Here is a 21,675-nt window from a genome sequence, read left to right as displayed (position 1 = left end):
ATCCTGATAGGTCATGAGATTGTAGATAAAAGAGATGGGTCACTCTCACCCTCTCCATTGGACTCCATGCGAGAGGCTGTGTTGACTGTGTCTCCAAACAGACAGAACCGAGGCATCTTCAGTCCTACAACACCAGCACACACTGGGCCTGGAGAGAACACACACACACACACACACACACACACACACACACACACACACACACACACACACACACACACACACACACACACACACACACACACACACACACACACAACCTATTCCAATATTCCACAGACCCTACTGATTCCACAGTGTCAGACAAGCTCAAGGAAGTGCATTTGTCAGAAAACAAATACTATTTGAACCATACAACCCCCCTTCCTGCATCTCACCACTGTGGATGCCACTGCGCAGAAAGAGCTGCTGGGCAGGTCGGTGGCGGATCCTGAAGGAGTGTACGGCCTCTAGCAGGGCTAGCGACATGCGGGCGATCTCTCGGCCGTGCAGATTGCCGTTCCTCACGGGCAGCCCAGACACCACCATGTATGCATCGCCTATCGTCTCCACCTGAGGGCGCCACAGAGTGAGAGACGGTCACACTGTCACCAGGCTTCTTAAATATGTCCTTGACCCAGTGGTGGGTAACAGTGGTACAGGAGGCTCACAGCATGTCCAGGTCTTTGTGTCATTCTAGCTCCAACACACCTGATTCAACTAGTCTTCAAGCACTTGAGTAGCTGAATCAGTTGTATTAAATGTGTGCACACCCTGTGTGAATGACAAGGTTCAGACTCTGACTTCACCTTATAAACATCGAAGTTGTCGATGATGGCATCGAAACACGTGTAGAGGTCATTCAATAGGGTCACCACCTACAGGGAAACATGAAGATTATCAGCCACTGCATAAAATAAGTGTCCTTTAAGTAGAATATCAGTAAATTAATTTTCCTTCAGATATGAGGCAATTGTGATACAGTTAGTGTCTGAAAAGTACACATTGAACACAAGTATGCTTAAATTAAGTGCAGTTCATCGATCCCAACTCAAATATATTATTTTAATTTGCTCAGAAAAACGGCATACTCCACTTCTCATTCATGACAGGCTAAAGTCATTGCATATCAGGACTAGACTGTATTGTCAAGCTGCTGTTTACTACGTTAATTCAGGACTGACCTGCATGGGCGTGCTCTCTGCTGAGATGGCGGTAAAGCCCACGATGTCACTGAAGTAGATGGTGACCGAGTCAAAGGCCTCAGCCTGCACCGTCTCCCCTCTCTTCAGCTGCTCCGCTACAGAGCTACATCACACACAGACAGTGTTAAGCAGAGTGAGTAGGCTGTGTGTGTGTGTGTGTGTGTGTGTGTGTGTGTGTGTGTGTGTGTGTGTGTGTGTGTGTGTATTAGTCCTCTGCAGAGTACAGCCTTTGATGAGCATTTCTGTGTGAGGGTGTGTTTGTGTGTATCATTTTTGGACCAATTTTTTTTTAAATTACACAACTTAGTACACTGACTTAAAAATCATTTAGGATAACAAAAAAGCTAAACAACTTATTTCCACTGTGGTCCTTTTAATACACTCACTGTGGAAGTATCTGGTAGAGCAGTGCCTCGGCCTTGCGTTTCTCTTCATGGTAAGCCTGTGTTCTTTCCTCCACCAGTTCTTCCAGGTTATTGGCGTACTGCTCCATACGAGACAACAGGTTGTCCAGGATATTAGACCCATAACCTCTGTGGAGGGCGGGATGGCGAGAGGGATGGAGGAGAGGAGAAATGAACGGGTAAAAGGGCGGAGGGAGGTTTTTGAAGATAGTTGTCAGAGCAGTGCAAACCTGTTGTGAGTACATCAAGTCGTTGGGTAAAATAAACACAGACATGTTTGTGTGTGGAGAGTTATTGTGAAAGCATGCAGATCTCTAACGTGAGTGGATGGGTATCAGTGCATGTCTGTAGATCAGGCACCATATAACATGCATGGTGTTAATGGAGGTTTAAGCAGTGCGTACAGACATTGTGTACCTGTTGTGTTTGCGCAGCAGCAGCTTGATGTGGTGGAATTCGGGCCTCTCGTTCACGTCCTCGTTCCAGCAGCGCTGCATGAGCTGGCCCACCTCTTCACTGTGACTCTGGGGGCAGAGGGAGGGCCGCAGGTAGGGCCACTGGCCCAGCGCCACGCGCTCTACGATCTCTGGTAGAGAGAAAGAGGGAGGGAGAAAGAGACGGGAGGGAGGGAGAAAGAGACGGGGGTGAGAGAATATGTGAGAATCCATAAAACCATATTGTACTTTAGTCTTATTGTACAGTTGTGGCCAAAAGTTTTGAGAATGGCACAACTATTAATTTCCACAAAGTTTGCTGCTTCAGTGTCTTGATATTTTTGTCAGATGTTACTATGGAATACTGAAGTATAACTACAAGCATTTCATAAGTGTCAAAGGCTTTTATTGACAATTACATGAAGTTGATGCAAAGAGTCAATATTTGCAGTGTTGACTCTTCTTTTTCAAGACCTCTGCAATCCGCCCTGGCATGCTGTCAATTAACTTCTGGGCCATATCCTGACTGATGGCACCCCATTCTTGCATAATCAATGCTTGGAGTTTGTCAGAAGTTTTTGTTTGTCCACCCGCCTCTTGAGGATTGACCACAAGTTCTCAATGGGATTAAGGTCTGGGGAGTTTCCTGGCCATGGACCCAAAATATCGATGTTTTGTTCCCCGAGCCACTTAGTTATCACTTTTGCCTTATGGCAAGGTGCTCCATCATGCTGGAAAAGGCATTGTTCGTCACCAAACTGTTCCTGGATGGTTGGGAGAAGTTGCTCTCGGAGGATGTGTTGGTACCATTCTATATTCATGGCTGTGTTCTTAGGCAAAATTGTGAGTGAGCCCACTCCCTTGGCTGGGAAGCAACCACACACATGAATGGTCTCAGGATGCTTTACTGTTGGCATGACACAGGACTGATGGTAGCGCTCACCTTGTCTTCTCCGGACAAGCTTTTTTCCGGATGCCCCAAACAATCGGAAAGGGGATTCATCAGAAAAAATTACTTTACCCCAGTCCTTAGCAGTCCAATCCCTGTACCTTTTGCAGAATATCAGTCTGTCCCTGATGTTTTTCCTGGAGAGAAGTGGCTTCTTTGCTGCCCTTCTTGACACCAGGCCATCCTCCAAAAGTCTTTGCCTCATTGTGCGTGCAGATGCACTCACACCTGCCTGCTGCCATTCCTGAGCAAGCTCTGTACTGGTGGTGCCCCGATCCCGCACCTGAATCAACTTTAGGAGACGGTCTGGCGCTTGCTGGACTTTCTTGGGCGCCCTGAAGCCTTCTTCACAACAATTGAACCGCTCTCCTTGAAGTTCTTGATGATCCGATAAATGGTTGATTTAGGTGCAATCTTACTGGCAGCAATATCCTTGCCTGTGAAGCCCTTTTTGTGCAAAGCAATGATGACAGCACGTTTTTCTTTGCAAGTCACCATGGTTCACAGAGGAAGAACAATGATTCCAAGCACCACCCTCCTTTTGAAGCTTCCAGTCTGTTATTCGAACTCAATCAGCATGACAGAGTGATCCCCAGCCTTGTCCTCGTCAACACTCACACCTGTGTTAACGAGAGAATCACTGACATGATGTCAGCTGGTCCATTTGTGGCAGGGCTGAAATGCAGTGGAAATGTTTTTTGGGGATTCAGTTCATTTGCATGGCAAAGAGGGACTTTGCAACTAATTGCAATTCATCTGATCACTCTTCATAACATTCTGGAGTATATGCAAATTGCCATCATACAAACTGAGGCAGCAGACTTTGTGAAAATTAATATTTGTGTCATTCTCAAAACGTTTTGCCACGACTGTACTAAGGCACATTTCAATTTCAGAGAGAGAGAGAGGTGGAGCTCAAGTGAACTTCATTTAGAAAAGCTACCTTGGACAGACAAGCCTCTTTTCCTTTCCAGTAACAAGAACGAGACACGCTAGAATAGTCCCACGGTTGCAGTAAAACCAGCCTCTTTCTCAAGGTCAATAGTTTCAGAGACATAACTGTATCAACAACAAAACACTCCTTCTTATAAGTCTCTTCTCTGTCATCAAGTCTCCTATCCGTCATTAACCTATTACAGCTCTCAATCTCCTTCCCTCTCTCTTTCTTTTCTGTTCCGAACGAGGCGGCCCTTCAAACGCAGAGGCATCCTAATAGACTTGAATATGAAAGGCCAAGGCAGAATGAGGTTGAAGGAAACAATGTGTTCTGTTAAATGCATCAATACTTTAATGACTGTATCTGGGTCACCTCTCATGTTTGCTCTCCATATCAGCTCTTTTTCATTCCATAAATAAATAACATTTCCATCCGGGGACCGACTCTTCCAGTGCCAATGTCCTGAACTCATTGTCCACCACGCCTCTCTCTCCTCATTTCATTGATTTTCCTCTTTTCTTATTTTTAGTTCCCAACTTGTGTCTCTTGTCTCTCACACATAAATGATATGACCCCCCATTCAATTCAATGTGTGTACTGTATAACCACAGTCAGTGAGCTAGCTTAGCATATAGCGCTGCCTCCCTGAACCAGGGTCCTCTACCTCAAGGGTTCCCAACCTAGGGGGCCCACACACCCCATACAGAGCGGCAACGTTTCACGGGGGTGAGAGGGGGGAACCTTTATTTTTTTTTTACACAATTCTCGATTGTTTATACCGATCTAAATCTGCAAGGATAGAAACAAGTGGTAAAATGCCAGAGGAAGACGCTACTGATGCACACGGGAATATCTTTGGTTTGTCTCTATGACATTCATATGAAGCTGAGCTACGACCTGCTAAAGTCGAGGAGTCAAAGAAACTGGACTTTGCTTGGGAAGTAATCTTATACAATGTGTGATCATTTGATCTAATCACTGTCTGTAAAAGAGAATGTATAAATACATTGAGTGTTCATATAAATTATCATAATAAAACATATTCGGTAGTGGAATAACATTTGGGGATATCGGGTCTAGACTTGATTTCCTTATCCATTATTATTATCATTATTAACATTATTATTATTATTATTATCATTATTACTATTAATATTATGATCATCATTATTATCATTATTATTATCGTTATCATTATTATTATTATCATTATTATTATCCTTAAATAGCCTCCCTAAAAGATGGGTCTTGTTAAACTATGTAGGAATTGCAGGAAAATAGCTTAAAAACACACATTTTCCTAGGTCCCTCAAATTAAACCAAAATCAAACTGGTGGTGTATTTAATATAGGCAATCTGAATAAACAATGAAAATTAGAAAAAGGGGGCCATGTGGAAAAAAGGCTGGGAACCCCTGCTTTACCACACCAACACACATGACCACCCCCGCTTGACAACATACGAACCGATTGGCAACATTTCAAGCTAGCTGTGGCTACATGTACAGAATTTCAATGTGCTTCCATAAGAGCCTGCCTAGGCATTTCTACTGACAGCAACTAGGGAGCTAGCCCTTTATGACCACTGGGATCTACTTTTGATCCTACATACTTAGGGGAATGTCAAAGAGTCCTGAGCAGATTTTCCTATGCAGGAGATGTATGTTTCCCTGGAGAATAAGGTGGATGGCAGCAATTTACAATGTGTAAGTATGTGTACTTATAGATTGTGTGTGTGTCTGTCTGTGTGTGTGTGTGTGTGTGTGTGTGGTGAAAGATATATGGTGACAGAGAGTCGTCACCTTAGAGATATGACAGAACCAGGGCTGACAGGACTGGAATGTAAAAGGGTAGATGGAAGGTGAAGATCGATTAAAAAAAACACCTGAGGGAGAGAAAGAGAGAGAGAGAGAAGGGGGAAGAAAAGAGAGAAGGGGAAGAAGAGAGAGAGAGAGATGGGGGAGAGAGAGAGGGGGGGGAGAGAGAGAAGGGGAAAGAAGAGAGAGAGAGATGTGGGGAGAGAGAGAGAGAGGGGGAGGGAGAGGGGGGGAAGAAAGGGGGAGAGAAAAAGACAGAAAGAAAGACAGAAAAAAGAGAAGGAAAGAGAGTACTACTGTCACGCCCAGACCTTAGAGATCCTTATTTATTCTCTGTGTTTGGTTGGGTCAGGGTGTGACTCGGGTGGGAGAATCTATGTTTTCTATTTCTTTGTTGTTTTTGCCTAGTGTGGTTCCCAATCAGAGGCAGCTGTCTATCGTTGTCTCTGATTGGGGATCATATAATAGTTATCATTTTCCGTTTGGGTTTTGTGGGGTGTTGTTTTCCGTTTAGTATCTGTGCCTGACGGAACTGTTCACTTTCGTTTTTGTATTCGTTATTTTTGTTTGAGTGATTCTTGACAATAAAGATCATGAACACTTTCCACGCTGCGCTTTGGTCTCATTCCGACGACAGCCATTACAACTACATGATTTACTACATTTAGCGTTTTAAAAAGTAATGTATTACAACTACGGGTTGGGGTGGGCACATTATTAGTATACTAGTAATTATAGGTATTACTAGACCTGCATGAGCAAACACATACACACATGTTCATAGTACTTTCCGAGAGAGAGAGATATAGAGAGAGCGACAGGAGGAAGGAGGGTTGAGAAACCCAGACACTTCTCAGAATCTAATTGGATTCAGTGCCATGCATCTTGGAGAACACAAATAACAAATGACAAATGTGTAAAAAAAAAAGAAAAAAAAGTGTTGTACATTTTCCCTCTCTCCAAGATGCCTTTCAAAATGATTTGTGTTCTACACAGAAGCTAATATCCAGGTCTCTCTTGAATGTTTTTTTTTTTATCTCAATGAGACTAACCTGGTTAAATGAAGGTAATAAAATCAATATATATTGTGCAATTAAATGCTTTGTCTTTCCCCAAAATAATCAAAATAAAAGATGCTAACCTCATCCGTTTTTCTCTTTTCAAGTGCCATTCCATCTGTCTGTACTTCAATCTTTAAGTCTAACCCTATTTACCTTGATATGTATTCTATATAATTACAGTGCCTTAGAAGGTATTCATAGCCCTTGACTTATTCCACATTTTGTTGGGTTACAGCCTGAATTCAAAATGGATTAAATACATTTTTCCCCCCTCAGCCATCTACAGGCAATACCCAAAGTGAAAACATGTTTCTAGACATTTTTGCAAATGTATTGAAAATGAAATACAGAAATATCTCATTCACATAAGTGTTCACACCCCTGAGTCAATACTTTGTAGAGGCACCTTTGGCAGTGATTACATCTGTGAGTCTTTCTGGGTAAGTCTCTAAGAGCTTTCCACACCTGGATTGCGCAACAGTTGCCCATTATTCATTTCAAAATTCTTCAAGCTCTGTCAAATTGGTTGTTGATCATTGCTAGACAACCATTTTCAGGTCTTGCTATAGATTTTCAAGTAGATTTAAGTCAAAACTGCAACTTGGCCACACAGGAGCATTCATTGTCTTCTTGGTAAAGTATAGATTTGTCCTTGTGTTTTAGGTTATTGTACTGCTGAAAGTTGAATTAATCTCCCAGTGTCTGGTGGAAAGCAGACTGAACCAGGTTTTTCTCTAGGATTTTGCCTGTGCTTAGCTCCATTAAATGTATTTTATATCCTGAAAAACTCCACAGCCCTTAACAATTACAAGCATACCCATAACTGTAAGGACTGGGTGTCGGAGTGCGAAGTCAGGCGCAGGAAAAACAGAGGATTCAATAACAATGTTCCTTTAATGAAACACGGACTCGAACATACACAAACACGTATAGTCCGAACAAACACCAAGCTTACAAACTAACAATCCCGCACAAAGAAACGGACGGGCCGGCTGACTGATAAAGCCCAACTAATTAAGAACAAACACAAAACAGGTGTAACCAATGGACACATAAAGAGGGGGAGAAAAGGATCAGTGGCAGCTAATAGGCCGGTGACGACGACCGCCGAGCTCCACCCGAACGGGAAGGAGAGCCTGCCTCGGTCGGAGTCGTGACAATAACATGATGCAGCCACCCCTATGCTTGAAAATATGGAGAGTGGTACTCAGTAATGTGTTGTATTGGATTTGCCTGAAACATAACACTATATTCAGGACAAAAAGTGAATTGCTTTGCCACATTTTGCAGAATTACTTCAGTGGCTTGTTAGAATATTTGTATTCTCTACAGGCTTCCTTCTTTTCACTCGTGTAATTACTGTAGGTTAGCATTGTGGAGTAAGTGCAATGTTGTTGGTCCATCCTCAGTCTTCTCCTATCACAGCAATTCAACTCAAACTATTTTAATGTCACCATTGGCCTCATGGGGAAATCCCTGAGCGGTTTCCTTCCTATCCGGCAAATGAGTTCGGAAAGACATCTGTATCTTTGTAGTGACCGGGTGAATTGATATACCATTCAAAGTGTAATTAAAAACTTCACCATATTCAATGTCTGCTTTAAAAAAAAAATGTACCCATCTACCAATAGGTGCCCTTCTTGGCGAGGCATTGGAAAACCTCCTTGGTCTTTGTGGTTTAATCTGTGTTTCAAATTCACCGCTCGACTGAGGGGCCTTAATTGTATGTGTAGGGTACAGAGATGATTAAACGAATCATGTTAAATACTATTATTGCACACAGAGTGAGTCCATGCAACTTATTATGTGACTTGTTATGAAAATGTTTACTCCTGAATTTATTTAGGCTGCCCATAACAAATTGACTCAAGACATTTCATCTTTTCATTTTGAATTAAATGGTAAACATTTCGGAAAAACATAATTCCACTTTGACACTATGTGGTGTGTAGGCGAGTGACAAAATCTCAATCTCAATTGAATCCATTTTAAATTCAGGCTGTAACACAACAAAATGTGGAAAACGTCAAGGGGTGTGAATACTTTCTGAAGGCACTGTACTTGACTGAAGAACACGCACAGACACAGACATATACACACACACACCTTTGGGGCTGAGGGTGTCGCCCTCGACGTGGAAGACACCTCGGAGCAGGGCCAGCTCCTGCAGAATGATGCTGAAGCTGTAGATGTCCCCTTTCTGTGTGCCACATGGTGGGGGACTATCTGCCCTCAGCAGCTCTGGAGCTGCCCACAATTTCCCTATAGAGGGAGAGGGAGTGAAGGGGGAAACCTTTATCTTAACAGGGAAGACATTGTAATGGACATTTTAATGTTTGTGCTTTTCTTATAAATAATTTCTGTCTTCTATTCATGTGCTGCTCTAATAACCTATTTCTGTGTTCATGCAAGTGGCTGACTGTACACATCCTCATTATCAGTAGCTGCAATGTGACAGTACGTCCAGACCGTGTTTTGAAAACAAATGACTGTGTTTTGAGAACGAACTAGATATCTCAGTTTCAAGGTCTCAGCTTAGAGAGAAGAAGCCTCGTGAGGTTTTGGTCTGTCACATGTTATAAACCAGTATTTGTCGGTCACATGAATGAAACCAATGGTAATGATTCATTAATTATGCTAAATCATGCAAATATAACTTGTCTGTGTATAGCTGTATACAAGACAACTGCTGGGACTGCCCCAGCAGAGCTCCTGATTGACATGTGTACTGTGGTGCATTAAGCTGGTTGGAACCTCTCCAGCGCGCTGACAATAAACAGTGATTCATTTAAGATTGACTTCAAGTGTCCCTGTGCAAGAATTTCTACAACAACATATTGAGATCTAGGTCTCTTTTTCGAATGTGCCCTGTATAATACAACATAAATATACACATTATAGACTATATATGCAGTACCAGTCAAATGTTTGGACACACCTACTCATTCAAGGGTTTTTCTTTATTTGACTATTATCTACATTGTAGAAAAAAGTGAAGACTTCAAAACTATGAAATAACACATATGGAATCATGTAGTGGGTCTTCCTTTCCTGTGGCGTTCCTCATGAGAGGCAGTTTCATAAAGTTCTTGAAATGTTCCATATTGACTGACCTTCATGTCTTAAAGTAATGATGGACTGTCGTTTCTCTTTGCTTATTTGAGCTGTTCTTGCCATAATATGGACTTGGTCTTTTACCAAATAGGGCTATCTTCTGTATACCACCCCTACCTTGTCACAACACAACTGATTGGCTCAAACGCATTAAGAAGGAAAGAAATTCCACAAATGAACTTTTAACAAGGCACACCTGTTAATTGAAATGCATTCCAGGTGACTACCTCATGAAGCCGGTTGAGAGAATGTCAAGAGTGTGCAAAGCTGTCATCAAGACAAAGGGTGACTACTTTGACGAATCTCAAATATAAAATATATTTTGATTTGTTTAACACTTTTTTGGTTACTACATGATTCCATATGTGTTATTTCATAGTTTTGATGTCTTCACTATTATTCTACAATGTAGAAACTAGTAAAAAGAAAGAAAAACCCTGGAATGATTAGGTGTGTCCAAATATATATATATATTTTTTACACAACATAAGAATAAAAGGCCATTTCAAAGATGTACTTAGAGAGAAAGACAGAGTTTTAATACCCACCCTCTCAATCAGCAACTAATCAATACTTTTTCAGCCTGGTGATTTGACTGTTGAGCCACATCAATGACAAGTAATTAAATGGAGCCAGCAAGGGCTTTCTCAGGAAGGGACATTGTTACAGAACATATAGACAGAAATATAGTGTAAAACAGACCATAGTATTAGAAAAATGGCATGTTTAGTTTTTTTGAATAACAACAACAATAGCAGGAATCGTGACGTTCAATCACTTGGTTTGAGTTAATGTAGAGTGTGTGTGTGTGTGTGTGTGTTTGTTTGCTCATGCGTTCCGAGTCTTTGTCTACGCGTGAGTGTGTCTCTGCAGCTCTGGTAACTCACGGGCATAGTAGGCGTGTGTGTCCTCCATATTGGACTTTTCGCGAAAGCTAGCCAGCCCGTAGTCAGTGATCTTCAGAACAAAGCGACTGTCCACCACGCAGTTAGAGGACTTCAGGTTACCATGGGAGACGATGACGCTGTTGTGAAGGAAGGCCATTCCCTAGAATCAAAGATGATGTGATTCACAATATTTCTCCAACTAGTGGGCGACCCTGTGTAAAATGTTTCCTGCACAGGTCCATGCAGAGGGGCAGGAGCTGTCACATGCTTTAAGCCAATGAAATTGCATTCGCTGAACAACCTACGCATTACAAGTCAATAACCCAAAAATGTGTACCCTCCCATTAACTTCCATTGAAAATAGGCATAACTTCCACTGCCAAGCCTCGAACTTCCTGTGACAGAAAAAAAGTACGGAGCTGGCCTTCTCACAACAGCTATCTCTGCTAGAAAGGACATTGAGGGGCATTAAATCGAGACTAACTCAGGTAAAATGCATGACTTTTTCATTCATCATTCTAACCAGGACACCAGGAGGAGTCAGACACCATCTGTCTACCCTTCATTATAAGCGTCACGACACATGCCCGGCCGCACGCATGCACACGCACGCACGCACACACACAAATCTCCAAAACTGGAAAAATCCCAACTCCTGCTGCAGGCAATATACCTGACGGGTTGGTTGGATGTGGTCTAATCCCAAACATCTTGTGGAAAATATATGACACAAATCTAGTGTAAGAGCATGCAAGAAAATGGGAGTGACAGGTAACAGGCTTGGCATAACTTTCTTCATTGACAATAGAAAAAAGCTATCGAGGTATGATAGAATAAATATGAGTTGAATCTTTTCGGCCCCTCCCCCAGCCCCAATACTGTGAAAACTACATTAAGTACCAGTTAAGTGGTCTGGGGCCTTCAGCACATAGACATATTATGCTCGTGACCCGGTTGGTTCGAATCCAGGACCCATCGCTACTGTGTCACAAACCCCCTCCTGTCTTTCCTCCTTCTATACTGTCCTGTCTCTGAATTAAAACATCTCTGGATGGAGGATGAAGGATGGAGACGCACCTTAACAATGTCGTTGATGAGAGAGTATCTGAACATCCAGTCCAAGGTGATGGTCTCGCTCTCCATAAGATCCTGCACAACACATGAACAGAACCGTGACTATTTAAACACACACACACACACACACACACACACACACACACACACACACACACACACACACACACACACACACACACACACACACACACACACACACACACACCCTTTCATATTCAAACCATATTCCATGTTTTAAATCAGCTATACATGAAGGTCACCAACAGGTCAATCCCAGGCCACAATGCCGATATACTAATATGCATGACATGTCATATTCCATCCACACAGGCTGTTGGTGTTCAACAACATGTAGCCTAGATGGCAAACCAGCCATCTCAAGACTCAAGGGTAGCTACTGTAAGCTAGATGGCTCATTACTTACTCACTGTGTGAATGTGTGGTGTGGGAGATGAGAGAACAAAATGGGTTTCAGTTAACAACACTAAGGTCGTAAGGTTATAGAATAGAACAATAAGATCCTATAGGCTGTGTGAAGTACCTGCAGGCTGCCCCGGGGACAGTACTCTGTGATGATACAGATGTTAGGAGGATCGATACAGGCTCCGATAAAGCGAGTCAAGTGCTCGTTTTGAACATCACGCATCTGGAGGCAAGAAGATGAACACACACCATCCCCGACATACTTAGTTACAATTTAACTAACACCTGAGCGAAGTATACACCTTAGGAACGTGATAAGTAGAAGAAATAGAAGAAAGGACATTGTTGCTCTGGCAACATGTTTACAGGCCTACTGAATAAAACACTCACATGTTTGAGCTCAAAGAGCACTCTCCTGGTGAGCTCGATGCGCTTCTTGTTAGTGACGTACTTAATGGCCGAAATGTTTCCCTGGAAAGGAGGCCACATTAACACAATATTTCACCATCATTTGACTTTAAGTGTCCTTCAATGATATAATAATATCTATTTATTTGAAAGTACTGTTAAGAGGAGTGGAACGCATGTAAACTGCCCACGTGAACCCTAGCAGAATCCTGGTACAGACACTTATCCCTGGCAAATATTGAGCCTCACTTGAAACGAAGTAAAACTCATAAAGGCTTCATAAGCACTACATAAACGCTTCACAAATCATCTGTAAGCATATGTCATACACTATAAATGGTTTATAAAGGGTGACATAACCATTCCCACTGTAGGGCGAATTGCCAAATGTGACATAACACACTATGTATGTTTATACACTATTTATAGCAGGGGTTCTCAAAGTGGGGTCCAGGTACTGCAGGGGGTCTGCGGCCCAATGTTTTTTTTAAATGAATATTATTAACAACAACAAATTAAACTAATTATGGCAAAGGGATCCGTGGAATACGTTTAGAGGGTGTACTACAATACAATACAATGACATATTATTAATCTACAGCCTATGTTCTTAACCCTGGGCAACATCGGCCTGGGAGGGTCACATGGATATTAGTGATCACAAAACTCCATCAATTATACATTTTTCAACTCAATACTTCTTGTATTCCCCAAAAAGGTTTTTTTTAAACATAAATGCTCTGTAATTAAAGATTTAAAATTGCAAAGTTTTCTCTCTGCCTCATAGCAAAATGTGCTGAATTGCACGATATTAGCTTTAAAGCTTTAAAACAACAAAACATCTCATGACAAAATGTGTAGAAATGCAGGAAATGAGGTTGAAAACCGCAAAATGTTCTCTCCGATGCTAAGAGGGGGCCTTTAAAATGTTCCTTCCCAGGGCCCGAGACTTGGTTCGTCTGGCAATGCACTGCCAAAGTCAGTAAAACTACTATGCTATTTTAATCTCACTCGTGTTGTGTTCTGATGGGGCCCCTAATGAATTTGCTATCACAAAAGGAGTCCCTGGCCCCAAAAGTTTGAGAACCTCTGATTTATAGAGTAAAACCTACGCTTTGTGAAGCATCTATGTAGTGCTCATGAAGCCTTTATGCATGCTATATAAAGCCTTTGTACATTGTACTTTGTTTAAAGTGGGAACAACTATTGCATGTAGCACTACACAAATCCTTAATAAAGCAAATATCATAAGCATTGTCGGTGTGCTACAACAAGCCTTGTGTAAAAGGACAGACCTTGTAGTAGCCAGTCTTGGCGTAGATCTGGAAGTTTCCTTCCATGGTCAGGAAGGAGCCACAGTTGGAGCCTCTCTGTGGACCATATCGAGAGGGAATGAGGACTTTTCAGCGTGCATATCTGTGCTTTTTCAACACAGAGTGTTTCTATGTATTGGTGTGCGTGTAGGTGTGTGTAGGTGTGTGTGTGTGTAGGTGTACTGTATTTCATGTCTCTGTTTATGTGCGTATTTCTCCGTGCAGTACCAGAGACAGGGTGAGTCTGCTGCAGGCCCTGCGCAGCACTTTCTCCAGGTCACTCATCTGCACGTCTTCCCATTGCACTCGCCAGAGCTGAGCAGCCAACTCATTCTCCAATTTCAGCTTCCTGAGGGAGAGAGTGTGGGGGGGGGGTGAGAGAGGGTCAAACAGAGAGAGAAAAGGGGGGAGGGTGAGAGAAGGGGAGACCAAAGGGTGATGGAGAGAGGAGGCTTGAGAGAGGTTCAGCGATAGAATGAAGAGAGAGCGAGAGAGAGAGAGAGAAGGAAGGAAGGAAAAATAGAAGGAGAGAGTAGAGAAAGGAGAGCAGCCTCTGTCGTGTGAGGGCGACAGAGAAAGAGAAATCAATGAAGAGAACGAGAGAGAGCGTGTAGGGAGAGAGAGGGAGAATGAGAATCCAGAATAAAGGACAGAGAGATTAAGGAGAGGGATGGATGTGTTTCAGTGTGAGTGTACACTGTGTAAGACTGTACCTCTACCCAAACAGCCCATCAATACCTCTGTCACCCCACCCATTACAAGCTACAAACGGTATTCACACACACATTTCTCAGAAACACGTGCAACTCAACTATAGTATTGGGGATGGGATTAATTCATTGAGTATGGATAGAGATTAATATCTGTCATTGAGTGTCGCCCCTCAATTTGTGATTACAATTTAAATCGAGTCATCATTCACCAACAGTGCTGTATGTGTGAAATTGTTGACGTGTACCTTGATATCACAGGCGGCTGGTGGCACCTTAATTGGGGAGGACAGGCTCATAGTAATGGCTGGAACGGAATGAATGGAATGGTATCAAACACATCACACACATGGTTTCCATGTGTTCAATACAATTCCATTTAGTCCATTCCAGCCATCTTTATGAGCCGTCCTCCCCTCAGCAGCCTCCTGTGCTTGATATAACATTCTTTACTGTAATAGAACATTACGTAAAAGAAAAGGCTAAAAAGTCACTAATCATGTGTAATAATAACACATTTATGTTGTTGTTTTTAAAAATCTATGAACATACAAACACATCATACAGTAGCTTCCATTTACAATAAACGACACATTTACAGATACACTTCACACAGACTAAGTCATCCATAGATTAAGTCATTAATATAGTAAGCGCTTATCCTACAAGAATATGAAAATGAACATTCATAAATGTATCCGTCAAATGATCGGCACCTTGCTGTATGTATAACGCGGGACAAAGTGTCAAAAGGGTCTGTGTAATTTTACATCGCATCACAAATTTTAACGGGATAGTTTGGGATTTTGGTAAATGAGGCCCTTTATCTACTTCCCCAGAGTCAGATGAACTCATGGATAAAAAATGTATGTCTCTGTGTCCAGTAAGAAGGAAGTTAGAGGTCGTTTTTGCGAGCCAATGCTAACTGGCGTCAGCACGAGGATTGGAAGTCTATGGGTATCTGCTAGCGTGCTCATCTGTTCATCTGACTCTGGGGAAGTAGATAAGGGCCTCATAAAATGTGAAATATCGAAAAATATCTGACAAAAGTAAGGATACAGGAAAGCTTATATCAAACACAAAGTGAGCATAATTATTTGCTAGAAAATGGAACTGAACTTGAACTGTTTCACTTTTCACTTATCAAACTTAACTCTAGAAAATGTAAAAACATATTGTTTTTTTTAAATATTTGATATGAGACATAATATGCTTTGACCTTAGGCATGATGTTCCTCCAGGGACAAATTTTTTTTAGAAAGTAAGGTCAACTTTCACCTGGACTTGCATTCAATGTTCAACAATTTTATCAGAAGAAATAATAAGCTATAAAGCAAGTGACATTTTCAGCTGCGAGCCTGATGGAGCTGGATACAGGACAGAGAGAAAAGTCAAAGGGCAAACGCTGGTCCGTGTTCATTAGCGCACACAACGCAGGATATATTAAAATGCTTTGCAACGGAAAACAAAAATGAATGTTTCTTATTAAACAACTCCAGGTAGTCGCTCCCTGTTTCAGTGTGTTTATTTCTGTTTGGTGCCTGATGAACATGACCCTAGTGGTGAGTCATCACTGAAGAGGAGACAGAATCACTTTAATTCCTTCCTTCTTGGCCTGATCTAATGTGTAAAGAAAGAGTAAGGGAAAAGAGGGCAGAGGAAGAAAGATAGTGAAAAGAGGAGAGTGACAAGGACAAGAGAGAGATAGACAGAGTAACAATGTGGGTAAGAAAGTTTAACATGGAGAAAAAAACGGTAGAAAATGGAAGAAAAGCAAACAGAAGAGAAAGAGATGGGGGGGAAATAAAATTGAGAAAATTAAAGAAGAGCAGAGTATGGGAAGAGAGTGAACAGAATTGAGAGAGCGATAGAGGAAGGGTGGAGGAGGGGTCGGGAGTGGAAAGGTGTCATCAGAACCCATACCATCGACCGGTGTCTTCCTCAGAGAAGAGGGACGGTAAAAAAGGGGGCACCACTGACCTGTAGATGAAGACGGTGACAGTGACGATGATGACGAAGATGAAGCAAGCCACGATGGCCACCATCTGGTGCATAGTGACCGTCCCTGGGAGGAAAGGAAAATTCCGTCATAGCATGTGAAGCCTATGCCCTGAAATGATATGTGTATTACATTTAGTTACTTAGCAGGCACTGCTATCAATAGCCACTAGTCAGTGCCTCCAACTAAGGTAGGGAAAAATAACCAAACAATAAAAGTTGCTGAAACAACAACAGGTTTGTTTGACTTGGAAATATGTATTTTGTCTGCAACATTTTGTTTTGTGTGTTTTGGCAGTGTACTGAAGTGTTGGTTTCCCGCAGTGTATGTTTGATTGGATTCCATAAATATTAATTTAACTTTCACGTCTCGAAAAACACCGAAATCATGACACAGCGGGAAACCTAATCTCTTGATGTTCCTGATCTTACGATCGAAGCAGCTGCCAAATACAAATGAAAAACAAACGCCACCATGCATGATAACGAGGCTGTTATGATAATGAGATTGTCATGATAATGAGACCGTTATGAGACTGCTATGAAAATGAGACTGTCAGATATTTCTGTGGATATTCACAAAATAACATTTACTGAATGAGAACAATCCTATAAAATGTGTCTGCAGATAATGTTACCATGCAATAATCGAAACCTAAGGGTCAAATCCTAACTTGAGATGTCTATGTGTACAGTGACATCATGCAAATAATGTAATGTGGTCAATGGGGGATTTGTGTGAGTTAATTGAGTTACACTATATATACAAAAGCATGTGGACACCCCTTCAAATTAGTGGATTTGGCTATTTCAGCCACACCCATTGCTGGTAAGTGTATAAAATTGAGCACACCGCCATGCAATCTCCATAGACAAACATTGGCAGTAGAATGGCCTTACTGAAGACCTCAGTGACTTTCAACATGGCACCGTCATAGGACGCCACAAGTAAGTTTGTCACATTTCTACCCTGCCACAGCTGTCCCGGTCAACTGTAAGTGCTGTTATTGTGAAGTGGAAACGTCTAGAAGCAACAACGGCTCAGCCGCAAAGTGGTAGGCCACACAGAACGGGACCGGCGAGTGCTGAAGAGCGTGGAAGCAACGTCAGCACAATAACTGTTAGTCGGGAGCTTCATGAAATACGTTTCCATAGCCGAGCAGCTGCACGCAAGCCTAAGATCACCATACGCAATGCCAAGCCTTGGCTGGAGTGGGGTAAAGCTTGCCGCCATTGGACTCTGGAGCAGTGGACGAATTTGGGTTTGGCGGATGCCAGGAAAACGCTACCTGCCCCAATGCATAGTGCCAACTGTAAAATTTGGTGGAGGAGGAATAATGGTCTGGGGCTGTATATCATGCTTCGGGCTGGGCCCTTTAGTTCCAGTGAAGGAAAATCTTAATGCTGCAGCATACGATGACATTCTAGACGATTCTGTGCTTCCAACTTTGTGGCAAGAGTTTGGGGAAGGCCCTTTCCTGTTTCAGCATAACAATGCCCCTGTGCACAAAGCAAGGTCCATACAGAAATGGTTTGTCATGATTGGTGGGGAAGAACTTGACTGGCCTGCACAGAGGCCTGACCTCAACCTCATCGAGGTGTGGTCATTGGTCATGTAGTGTATGTGTGAATTGCTCAGGTTAGGATTCCTCCATAACAGACTAAACAATCCTAGAGGTCAGAAGTCAGGGGCCTTATTTATCAATTGGGAGCAGCAAAAATATATATATATATTTCAATGTTCGTACAATTGTGAGTGGGTTTTATTTATGCATATGCAAATATACATATTTTTATGTTGATAAATGAGGCCCAAGGGGTTCTTCGGTGCATACGTGCTAAGCAGGCGGGCTTGTCGTTCTTGAAGCCACAGTCGGGGATGTCTTGGGGGGGGGCGCCCCCCGGCCACTGGACCTTCATGCCCGGCACTGGAACCAGCTCCTTCAGGGTGCTGTTGTAGACGGACACGATCTGGAGACACACAGGGTAGAAAACTACTGTAACTTTGGGTGTTGTCTGTGTAATGAAAGTGCCTTGAAGAGTGTCTAGGACAAAGAACACAGCTACAGAGTGAGTGTGTATTTATGTACCAGTGTGTGTTTGTGCCTAACCACCACTTTGTGCGAGGAGCAGTCAGTGCCTACCTGAAAGACCCCAGAGTCAAGATCAGTCATGTCCCACAAGGCAAAGTCAATCTCCCGATCACCTGCCCCATCAATCTGAACCAAGCCAGTAACACCTGCCACAGAAGAGAAGAGAGAGAGACAGAGAGAGAAAGAAAGAACAGAGAGATTAACACAAAGGATTCAGGTGCACAATCTGGGCGCAAGCTCTGCTATTTCCTCATTGCTTTCAAGATTGAGAGATGGGCCTTTTGTATGATCCCGTTGGTTGATTTTGTTGTCCTTTACAAAATAAATGAACAAACCATAGCCAGCTGGGTCCATAATGTGTAGCACCACCTGTTGCCAGTCCCGTGTGTTGCTACATCCTTTTCCCCACAGTATAACAAACCAACAGGATCAAAGTAGAAATTCCAAACTTCAGAAGCCTTTTTAAACCTAAAATACACAACACGTTTCAAATTTCCTGCATTGCAGGTGCAGGGGAATTCTCCTGCAACAGGGTGATCAAAACCAATTGAGGCATTTTAAACAGATATCCTTAATTTCAGCTACTGTAGCTTTACACATCCTACTAATATCTTTCCTTTCATCTTAGTTTCTCCACTCACTGTGTAAGCTGGGAGCTAAGGCATGCAGGTCTTGAGTCAAACCAATATTCCAAGGCAAGACGATTGTGACCACTTGGGGGCAATGTCATGAACTAAAAATGTCTAGAACTACTTCTCCCACATATACAGTATCATGCTGGCATAAGAGGGTAACGTGATTGGGAAATATAGATACTGTAAAAATGTATTGTAAACCTCAAGTCCAAATTTGAGGTAAATTAGCAACTTTACTGTTTGGGAGGGGGTAGTGGAAAATAGGAGCATAATGTGATGCAAATCCCCTCTCTTGGATCAAGTCCTGGGTTAAGTCACCCACATGGCTCATTCATCTACACTGTGCACACTTGAGACGGACATGGTTTTGAATATCAATAGGGGAAACCAAGGAAAACATATGAGTTGATTCAAACTGACGCCATCCCTTAGTTTGGCTATTGGCCCTACAGTTGTGGGAGCTACAAAGTTAGATTGTCACAAAAAACGAAACCAAAACTCTGTACAGTGTTTTAAAAAACACTGTTTCTAGAAGATGTTAGGGTGCTGTGTTGCACACGCATTGCAGAAATTGCTCTGCTAATAACATCACGTGAGCTGACTTTTAGTCCCCATCATCTGCTTAACTTCACAGGCACTTAGGCCTTTCCCATAATTCACCTCTTTGGCTTATTTGATCAATGACAGAGACACACAGTGGCTGGGAACTGAACCTGCAACCTCGATGTCAAAAGCCCGGCCTCCAAACCCAAACACCCACTTGTTCACCTCTTCAGACCACTGTGGTGGAAGAAACTAGTAACAAAGTTTTGAAAAAAAAGCTCTCTTTCTTTCGGAACTCTCAAATTCCTCTATCTTCTGGAGTCAGAGTTGAACAGATGTTTAAATGAGCCTATAGAAATACGTTCCGTTTATTGTGTATTATTTAGTATTTCTACATTGCTCAACGTCATAAAAAGAAATGAATCACTGCATAATCTCTTAATTTATTTTCTCTGTGTCCAACATTCTGCCGCCTACATGTTCTACTGCTCTGACCTCAGATCAGATATGTGCAGCATCACAGCAGCTGTCCCTGACCTGAGTCTATAAGGCTCATAGTTGACTGAGGTAGTACAGCTCACTCGGAGACAAAATGTACCAAACTAGTGCTTATATACTAAGGTCTCTAAGCTTTACAGGGTGAATCTCGGATGGAATGCAGTTATATGACGCTCAAGGCTTAGGTCTCAAAGCGCTTTACATTGTATGGGGTTAATTATCACATCATTCGTCTACGGTCTTACTTCAAAGGGCATTTGGCCCAGATGGCCATGGTTCTTTCAAAACCGTCATCATTTCAACAGACATGCACAGATTGATCTGTTCTGACATATACATATGACGCACGCCAAAGGACATAACGTCCATTACATGAAACTCGGTCCCTAAAAAGGAAGTCATTTGTCGCTACGCTACATGATGTCTGTCTATATCATGACGATACTGCCGATTTATGACCTCTCAGTGACAAACTATATAGAGCAGCTACTCAACTTGGAGTCTACAGGACAGATATCCATCACTTGTAAATCTGACAAGTGATGGAATAGGAATTGGAATAGTTGTCAAATGTAATCGAACACGACTGGAAAGGTGAAAGCAAGGGTTCCACTACATAATTTAACCTCGTCCAAAAATGTCAGATCTAGGATTACTTCAAGGAAGGAAGAAAGGAAGGAAGCAGGGAAGTACTAAAGGAAGAAAGGACTGAAGGAAGGAAGGACTAAAGGAAGAAAGGACTGAAGGAAGGAAGGACTAAAGGAAGAAAGGACTGAAGGAAGGAAGGACTAAAGGAAGAAAGGACTAAAGGAAGAAAGGACTGAAGGAAGGAAGGACTAAAGGAAGAAAGGACTGAAGGAAGGAAGGACTAAAGGAAGAAAGGACTGAAGGAAGGAAGGACTAATGGAAGAAGGGATGAAGGAAGGAAGAAAGGATATATTTGAATGGTTTTCTAACAGAGCCATTTGTCTCAACGTAAAACATCTTCACTCTTTCTGTCCTTCTGTTGTAAAATACCTGGCTAATTAGTGTGGGAGTAAAAAGCACAGTGGCAGCAGCGCTCATCTCTGACAGTACTAATCGTGGTAGCAGGGGCATGTGGTTTGGCCCTGTGCTGACAGCTAGGCGGGTGAGCGGGGGAGCGGTCGAGGGGTGCATTGAAAACAGAACTGTAATTAAAGCAAGTAAAGT

General features: G+C 42.4%; 1 protein-coding gene across 1 annotated transcript in view; it reads right to left on the bottom strand.

Moving 5' to 3' along the window:
- LOC120022684 (atrial natriuretic peptide receptor 1-like) overlaps nt 1–21,675 on the bottom strand; it is a 116,322-nt gene that overhangs the window by 2,576 nt on the left and 92,071 nt on the right. The window contains exons 6-21 of the mRNA XM_038966668.1: nt 18,860–18,954; nt 18,551–18,686; nt 16,698–16,782; nt 14,236–14,356; nt 13,990–14,064; nt 12,677–12,757; nt 12,405–12,509; nt 11,864–11,935; nt 10,787–10,946; nt 8,892–9,047; nt 2,006–2,174; nt 1,571–1,717; nt 1,164–1,287; nt 789–857; nt 378–552; nt 50–148 (exon numbers count right to left, since the gene is read on the bottom strand). Of these exons, the coding sequence (XP_038822596.1) occupies nt 50–148; nt 378–552; nt 789–857; nt 1,164–1,287; nt 1,571–1,717; nt 2,006–2,174; nt 8,892–9,047; nt 10,787–10,946; nt 11,864–11,935; nt 12,405–12,509; nt 12,677–12,757; nt 13,990–14,064; nt 14,236–14,356; nt 16,698–16,782; nt 18,551–18,686; nt 18,860–18,954 (1,869 nt within the window). The remainder of the gene's footprint in view (nt 1–49; nt 149–377; nt 553–788; nt 858–1,163; nt 1,288–1,570; nt 1,718–2,005; nt 2,175–8,891; nt 9,048–10,786; nt 10,947–11,863; nt 11,936–12,404; nt 12,510–12,676; nt 12,758–13,989; nt 14,065–14,235; nt 14,357–16,697; nt 16,783–18,550; nt 18,687–18,859; nt 18,955–21,675) is intronic.

This window comes from Salvelinus namaycush, chromosome 27, assembly GCF_016432855.1.
Source record: "Salvelinus namaycush isolate Seneca chromosome 27, SaNama_1.0, whole genome shotgun sequence".
In the NCBI taxonomy this organism is placed as follows: domain Eukaryota; kingdom Metazoa; phylum Chordata; class Actinopteri; order Salmoniformes; family Salmonidae; genus Salvelinus; species Salvelinus namaycush.
The sequence above is the reverse complement of the archived record's forward strand: the minus strand, read 5'-3'. Positions and strand labels throughout refer to the sequence as shown.